This window comes from Fukomys damarensis, unplaced genomic scaffold (assembly GCF_012274545.1).
Source record: "Fukomys damarensis isolate Sample0158 unplaced genomic scaffold, DMR_v1.0_HiC HiC_scaffold_9, whole genome shotgun sequence".
NCBI classification, from domain to species: domain Eukaryota; kingdom Metazoa; phylum Chordata; class Mammalia; order Rodentia; family Bathyergidae; genus Fukomys; species Fukomys damarensis.
Genome location: NW_022900921.1, coordinates 1640561 through 1649245, shown reverse-complemented (window position 1 = coordinate 1649245; position 8685 = coordinate 1640561). Strand labels below are relative to the sequence as shown.

At 36.1% G+C, this 8685-nt stretch overlaps 1 protein-coding gene across 3 annotated transcripts in view; it reads right to left on the bottom strand.

Moving 5' to 3' along the window:
- Positions 1-43: 43 nt before the first annotated feature.
- Positions 44-8685, bottom strand: part of Clk4 (CDC like kinase 4) — a 24778-nt gene continuing 16136 nt past the window's right edge. The window contains exons 6-13 of one of the 3 annotated variants that reach the window (XM_010639819.3): positions 7513-7629; positions 7259-7425; positions 6957-7051; positions 6546-6675; positions 3882-3964; positions 1257-1336; positions 445-535; positions 44-361 (exon numbers count right to left, since the gene is read on the bottom strand). In XM_010639819.3, coding sequence (XP_010638121.1) covers positions 221-361; positions 445-535; positions 1257-1336; positions 3882-3964; positions 6546-6675; positions 6957-7051; positions 7259-7425; positions 7513-7629 — 904 coding nt within the window. In that variant the 3' untranslated portion in view covers positions 44-220. The remainder of the gene's footprint in view (positions 362-444; positions 536-1256; positions 1337-3881; positions 3965-6545; positions 6676-6956; positions 7052-7258; positions 7426-7512; positions 7630-8685) is intronic. The other 2 variants (XM_010639820.3, XM_010639818.3) reach the window with 2 other exon arrangements.

The window sequence follows — 8685 nt, the reverse complement described above, 5'->3', positions numbered from 1 at the left end:
AAAAAAAAAAAAAGAAAAACAATTATTTTTACCTTTTACATTTCATTCATTATCAAGACCATACTTGCTGAACAAGGCAATTATGCTACTGATACAAAACATACAGTATTTACACTTAACTGTACAAAATAATTTAATGTTTACAAAAATATGAGAATGCTGACTGACACAGTCTTAAGGAAATCTCTTCTAGAGAAGCACATAGTAAGACCACTGACTTTCATTTCTTTTTTAATAAATCAAAGAAAGGATGCTGTAATGCTTCATCCAAGGTAATTCTTTTAGTTGGATCATATTCTAACATTCTTCGAACCAGGTCAAACAGCTTCTCATGTTCTTCATCATGACTGAGCATAAATTCCTGAGAGGAAAAATATTTTTTGTTAAAAAAGATAAGAATAGTGTAAATGTTATTTTCTTAATGTTAACTTTTTCCTCTTTTACCTTTAGTGGTCTGCAGCGTCTCCTAACGTATCTACCCGCAGAACTATGTTCATCCCAATCTAGCTGGTTATGGTGAAAATACTTGCGTTTCCTATAAGGCAAAAGAAGTCCAAATTAGTAAATAAAAGACCCACCATCTTTACCCTTCCCCAACAGGGGGATGGGGGATAGATGGAAGTACAGCATCTCTCTAGATACATAGACACACCTGCTTACAATTTTTTAAAAACTAACAATTATATGACACCCCAAATAATGTGTTGCTCTACCTTCCACCCCTCCAATTTAACATCCCAACTAAGTTCTTCCCAAATATTATACATGGAACAATGCCAGCTTTAAAAACAAGACTCCCGGTTCTACTGTGAATTCTGATTCCAGGGGCTAGAAATCTTTAATCCTCTAGATGACTGCTCTGCTAAAGCTGTGTTTGGAACCACTACAGTATCTTGTCAGAGGACATATAATTGGTTAGCAACAGCAGAAAATTCCAACTTAGACTGGTATGACTCCAGAAAGATAAGCTTTTTTATAGTCTGTTATTTTTACATCAACATAAGAAAATATTTATGCAAATTGTACTCAAGTGCAACAAAATCCCACCATTTCTTTATTAGATCATAAGGTAAACAGTGAACTGTGTTTTGACAACATGCCTTTAAGGGGTAGGCTGTATTATAGTGTCACTAGTACAGAAAACCAAAAAATAATCCACAGTCCTTGAAGAAGTATTATGGACAATTTTAGGTCTTCTGTAGTTTGGAGAGAGGCCACTGCATGTGCCCAACAAAGGACTTTAATCTTATGCCTACCTTGTTTTCTGAATCATATGTGCTGGGATGGGTCCTAGTATTCGTTCCATCATTGCCAGATGCTCTTTACTATCATGAGTCTAAAAAAATGTAGAAATAAAGAATTTGGAAAACTATTTCTTACATGCATATTAAAAGAGAACGTAGGAAGATAATATTGTGCTGATATAGAAAGACTAGACTGGCCAGCTACAGGATTTACACTACATAATTCCCCAAAGATGGAACAACACTGAATGAGCTGTGCTGTCTGGTTATATTCTATTTTATTTTTTTGGTACTGGGGATCGAACTCAGGAGCTGTGCTATCTGCTACAAACACAAACTAAAGTTTCTGGGATGGATTAGCAAGGTCAGATAGCAATCGTTGAATGTAAAATGGAATGATTTCCTTCATTTGTACTTGCACTGTTTAGCTGAGGAGTAAGCGGAGCTTACTAGAAAACTGCCTCCTCATTTAAGCAGCTATTTAATCAAAGTTAATCTCTATTACCCAACAAACAGCACACTTATTATCCCATATTATCCCAGGCAATGAAAATACACTGCCAATAATTCTCACAACAATCCTGAGCTATGTTATGTGGTGATGTGAATTTAAGATGCTAAAACATTAGCTCCAAGTCATATAAGCTCATGAATGAGGAAAGTTTAGCCATTAACCCAAATCAAAGTTCTTACTGTTAAACTATACAGTGATACACCTTTAGCTAAAGTAGAACAGAAGAAAACTGCTAACATACAGCTGAAATGAATTGTAAGCTTCTAGAGCAGAGGCTGGCAAACTTTTTCAGTACAGAGCCAAACAGTGAACATTTGACCTGGCTGCTCACAAAATGGTCTCTTATTATTTACAAGGCTAGGGATCAAACCCAAGTAATCTACTACATTTTTACTTTCTAATCCTTTTTAAAAACAGGCATCAGACACAACCTCACCATGGGCCAGTTTGCCAATCCTTGTTCTAGACAGCAAGGTCTATGTAATACTTTCTAAAGCTATTAGCTACAGTGCCTGGTGTGTTGCCTTCAAATGTCAGTAATTCATAACAGAAATAAATCTAGCTCCATATTTTAATAAAGGTTTTTAATTTAAGGCTATTTTACAGGATGGAATGAAAATATGAAAAATCTAAAATTAATGTTAATAATCTGTACTTTAAGACCTCAAAGTGACTTACAATTATGAAATCATGTGAAGCACCTTGTTTTAACTGAGTCAGAAAGTATGAGCTGTGCTTCACTTTTTCTTGACCCTGCAAGCTCACTACTATAAAACCAGACACCTGCCAGAACTGACTGATAACCATGGTTCCAGACGTTGAACCTGTGTACCACCCCAACAGTACTTGGCAGTAGGATTTCTACCAATCAAACAGACAAAAGCCTAGTGAGGGGCCCACAAGCAGTGCACTTGTACTTGTGTCATAGCCCCTCAAGTGACTCTTAACTGCATCTGTTCCTGCATTGACGTAACTTCCAGTTAACCTTAACAGCACTGAGCTGGGATCACCACAAAAAAAACCAAAACTCAACAATGGAGCATCTTGATTTCATTTATTCTTCAGAAGGTGCATCACTGAAGGCTTCAAGACTTTGAGATGCAAGTAAAATTTTAAGGGGCAAAAAAATAGGGTTTTTAATTTTTGTTTTGCCAAATAAAGATTTCTATTTTAAAAATTCAACAACCAACAACCACCACCATCACTTCCTAAGTGGGACATTGTAAGTGTAGGAGGGATAAATGAAGAGTAAGAATGGTTTTGACACAAAACTGTTTCCACTTTAGGCCTGTCTCCATTTGGAAACCAAAAACCTCAAGGATAAAACAAATAACTTTCAAAACAGTCCTTGCCGAGCCAGGCCTCGCCCACTGCTGTCACCTTCCCATCTACACAAGATACTGACAACATGACTCTTCCCGACTTCAGAATGCTCCTTTACTCCTCTTCATGCAGATAACCACCACTTCCTCCTTCAGATGCTTATCACACCACCCCAGGTTTCTCACTACTCCTGGATCCCCTTACACTTTTTACACTGTTCCACTGTAGGAAATGCCATGCTACGTTCAAAGCTTTCCTTTTCTTTTGCATTACTTCCTTGAGGACAGAGAAGCTATTTACTTTGAACTTAGAAATGCCCAAGACATTACTGCTGAATTCTTAAGAGTAAAATAGCTGTTTTCTTGAATTGTTTCGCAAAACAGAATACAATATTCAACACAACCAGAGATGAATTCAAGCTAGTTTTGTCAAGCACAAGGACCTGAGTTCAATCGCCGGTACCAAAAAAAAAAAAAATTAGTCTTGTCAACACTAATGCAAATATATGGAAAGTTATAATTAAAAATAAGGGAGCATGAGACACTATGAGCTGTACAAGAACCATGTATTAAACATGTCAATTACATCCAGAATGAGCTACGACCCTTCACTAAGAGTAAATTTCATTTAACTGTGGCTTTAGAGATGACAATTTGTATAAACATTTTAATTTCAACAGTAATAATACATGGCAACTTTCCAACAGGAAAGATAAAATCTTAACATGCTTGTAACACTTAAAATACATCATAGATTTTTTCCCATCATAAATTATTAAATAAAAATTACTAAATACGTACCTGAAAGACTGTGAATCCAAGGTAATATTCAATAAGAATGCAACCTATGCTCCAAACATCACAAGGCTGAGACCAACCTAAAGCTATTGAAAACAAACATAAATATCTTACTGTACAACAACTTTTCAATGGAAATCTAAATCCTTCCCTATATGGGTGTTCTCTTTGCATATTCTATTTGGAGAACACAGTAAATTCCAGGTTTGCCTTCAAAATGATCACGTAGTATGATCCATAGGCTTAGATCAAAATATAGTATTTTAACTGGGAGTATTTAACTGGCAATTTACAGTAAAAAAGGGACCAGCATTTTCCAACTACCATTTCACTATTTTTCTTCATGACAGGCAACACGGCTGCAACTATTATGCTTCATTCACGGTACATCCAGGAATTTCTACATGAGTGCAAATAATAAAATTATTCTCAAAACATAATTACTCAGCCCTTAGCAACTATCACCTGCTTAAAAAGCAATTATATTTCTTTCATTTAAAAATATTATAAATTATATAAAAATTATAATAGAAACATTAGTTTTTCCCATGTGAACAGCAATTAGAGACTTAAATTCACAGACAGGAAGATACACACACACACATCAGACTATATATACATGATGATATACACTTTCTCCTTCATAATTTTCAATGGTAATACCACTCAGGAATGAACAAAACACTGAGCCTTCTTAAGCCTACATCGATTGAAAAGAACAAACCATATGGACATTTCTTTTTGTACTGATACAGAAAACTTTTGTAAATAATCTAAAAACCTACAAAATATTAAAAAAATATAAAATGACTTTTTCTGTCTGTGACAGCAATCTGCTTTGTTTACGTCAAAATTAACAGACACTGGAGACAATGACCATGAAGTGGGACATCTGGCCTCATCCCTAACGTTGAACACCCTCTTCCTGTGCACTAGAATAGAGTGCTAGAGGAATCTCAAGGTAAACTCCCTAACTACAAGGAATTGTTACATCTGGGTTAAAGTGAACTGTCTGGTGACTATAATTTGTACATGGGTAATGTGAACTGAGGAAATGAACTGTAACCACCTGAATGAGATCACAGCTGTAAAACCTATTAAAAGAAGAAGCTACAACCCAATAGGAGGTTGACCACTGGCACTGCCTTTTTGAGTGCAATTGATCCTTTGCAGGCAAAATAAACTTTTTATTATTTTACTTCCATTCAGCTTGTCTCTTTGTATGTGTCACTTGCCAATTCCTTCCACAACAGTACTGGGGATCGAACTCTGGACCTTGCGCTTGCAAGGCAGGTGGCAGCACCACTGAGCTTAATCCCCGGCATCCATATAAACATTTTAACCTCAGGATCAAATATTTGGTAAATCAGTAATACAAAAATACAACCTACTTTAAAAGACTTTCAGTAATACCACTGGAGTTAAAGACAAAGGAAAAGGCATTATATTCAAAGGCCCTGACTGTGACAAGTCATTTTTGTTTAGCCCCACAGTGCACATCATTTGAATATCTGGATAATATACCACAGCGTTGACTTGTGGTCAGCACTTACAGAACCTACAAACACTAGAAGCTAGACCCCAGATAAAGTTTTCTTTTTCAACCACACCCACTTCTTGGGGCCAGGGGTTTAGCTCAGTGATTCAGTGGTGCCAGTGCCTACCTCAAAAGCACAAGGTCCCAAGTTCAATCCCTGGTACCAAAAGCAAATCAACTCCACACCCAGTTCTTAATACTGCATCACTTTCTACCAGGTGACTGTAACCTTCTGCAGAACATGATCCCATTTGTGGACAAGTCACTTCTGGTACTCTCCAATCCCACATCATTCGTCTGCCCACCCTGTTCCAAACTTACCTGTTCACTGTCAGCATCCAACACAATCTGCCTTCCTTCCGTTGCAACACTGACGTGTTATATCTTCCTCTCTGACCCTATTCTGCCTTCACCCTCAGGATTACTCCACAAACACAAGGAATGCTTCGACTCTCCCAATCTTCAGATTCCTTCTCCTCAAGGCTAAAGACACCAATCTCAGATTTTTATCAACTCTCCCTTGACTGACTACATTTGGAACTCCTCTCACTAGCACTTTATATGAACTCCCATTATGTCCAAGACCCCACCTCACCTTTAACATATGACCCGATCTGTAACTTTTAAATTTTAAGCATACAAATTTTGAGGCATAACACAAACACTCCCTTACTGAATTCCACCTTATTCTAAAAACTTCACCTTAACTCATTTTCTTTTCTAGTCTTTCTCCTATCGATGACTGTCACAGACACTCCTCTTGACAGGACCCTCGTTCTTTACTCTGAGTAGAGTCTACCAATCAAACCCTTAGCATTTTTACCAGAATCCTACCTTTGTTGCAGTGTGAAAATAGGTACCTACAAAACTTCAAAATCACATTGCTATGATGCACTTAGCTAACAGAACCTATCCTTTTATATCAATTTAAGATTACCTTGTTGGAAAATAACCACTACTTGAGTTATTGGTATTACATTTATCAGTCAGGAAAAATATATTAATGCCCACAGTTTTTATGAAAACACAAAATGTGATCTGTAACCCACTACAGATCATTCTAGCCACATCCTTCCCCTCCCCAATAAAAGCTGTACTTCAGTTACAGTATAAATCCAATGTCTACTGACCCAAAATGACCTCTGGAGCTCTGTAGTGCCGCGTGGACACCAAAGTACTATGATGTTCATCATCATATGTTGCACTTCCAAAGTCAACAACTTTGATGTCTGTGTTTTTCAGTGTGCGTTCATCACGTTTCTAAAGAAAAACAATCGAATATACGTGAAACTCACTAAAAGCATAAAGTATTTTATAGCACTACTAAAAAAGGCTCAACAGGAATTTTTTTTTTCCTTGGCAATGCTGAGGATCAAAGTCAGGGCCGTCCATGTGCTACCCAAGTGCTCCACCACTGAGCCACACCCCCAATGGTTAAACATGAGAGTATAACAAGGTTTGGAAGTGAAACTCCTCAAGGATAACCAAGCAAAATTAATTTTAAGGAAAACCACCAAAATTAAAACAAGTATTTAACTTACCATTTTAGAATTGTATTTGACTACATAGTCAGACTTCACAAATAAAATATTTTCAGGTTTCAGATCTGTATGGGTTAATTTATTATGATGCAAAACTACAAAGAAAAAAAGACATTATTAGTTTTACTTCAAAATGTAATTGATACTGGAAGGGGTGAAGGGGAATTAGCAATGGATATGGTGGTCCAAAAAGGTTTCATCTTTGTCTGTATTATGTGTATTTACAGTGACAAGTTTTGATATATTGTTTATATAATGAGAAAAAAATCTCTGGTTTATAAAGATTTATCAAGTATACTTACAATTTATTGATTGGCAGATCTGATATGCCATCTGCCTGATGTGATCAATCTGAAATGGCAGAAAGCTGTTTTCCTTAATGAAATCATAGGTACTAAGACCCAGCAGTTCAAACACAATACAAACATGACCATGATGATCAAACCATTCTAGCATCTGGACACATCGACTAAAAGAGATCAAAATAATAATTGAGTTCACAGAATTCTGATTATTTCAAGTAACACAGTGGCTCATAGTTCAGACTTATACTCACAAGACACTATTGGGATCTGTACTATTTAAATGCTCCAATACTTGGATTTCTGAACGAGCTGCCTCACGATAACGGCCTACATTTTTTACAATCTTCACTGCTACATGTAAGCCATCCCTAAAAAACAAAGTTAAGACAAATATGTTAAATGTTCAGGAGTGTGTTAAATGTATCCTTTAATCTGTAATATTTATTACCAATTGCTCTATGCTTTTTTCCTAAAATAACCTTTCAGAGTATATTACACTAAATTTTATACATTCTAACAAAGTATATATGGAGTGATTCCTGGATACTTATGAATTTTAACATTTACTCCTAAAATTTACCTAGACCTTATACAAAAAATATACATAACACATATTAATTTATATATATAAAGATATAAAATAAGAATAAATATTTTACTGTTGAGAGCATTCATTAATTCACCAGACTAGACCTACTTGGTGTCAGATGATGTATATAAGTGCTAGTGACAAAAAGATGAGTTTGTCCCTACATGCCTCTACATGTAGTCTAATGCAAGAGACAGGTGAACAACAGATTCCTTCATGGAAGAGGTAAATCCCTAACTATTCATACGCTAAAATAACTACTTATAACCCAGAACTGAGTCTGGAAAGATAGCTGTGAGACCATCAAGTTGGGAGGGAAATGAAACATTCATTAAAGACACCATCTACTAGTCATGAAGCCAAAAACAGGCTTTGTACTTTCACTGGCAAGAAAAGAAGAACTAGTTTAGATAAATGGGTTTTAAGATTGTGACATATGTATGACTATTTTGCAAAAAGTATAGAGCCATAAATATTCCGAGGAAACCAATTTTCAAATTTTCAACTTCCTTTTTTACTACACCTCATCTGCCAAGAGATGAGCTAGCACACAAGACTTGCTTACTTGGATACTTCCACTTTACAAAAGAAAACTTCTTAGACAGTAAAACATCTTTAGGGTCAAGAAACAAATGTTAACAGTTGTGTAGCAAAACGTTTTCTATGGCTGCTGGTTTCCAATTCATTGCTTTGAAAGTACCAGTAAAGGTGAAACTTGATAAATCACTACCCATTTTTTTTTTTTTTTTTTTTTTTTGTTACCCTGGATTGAACTTGGGTCCTTGTGCTTGCAAGGCAGGCCACCGAACCGCTGAGCTAAATCCCCAACCCTAGT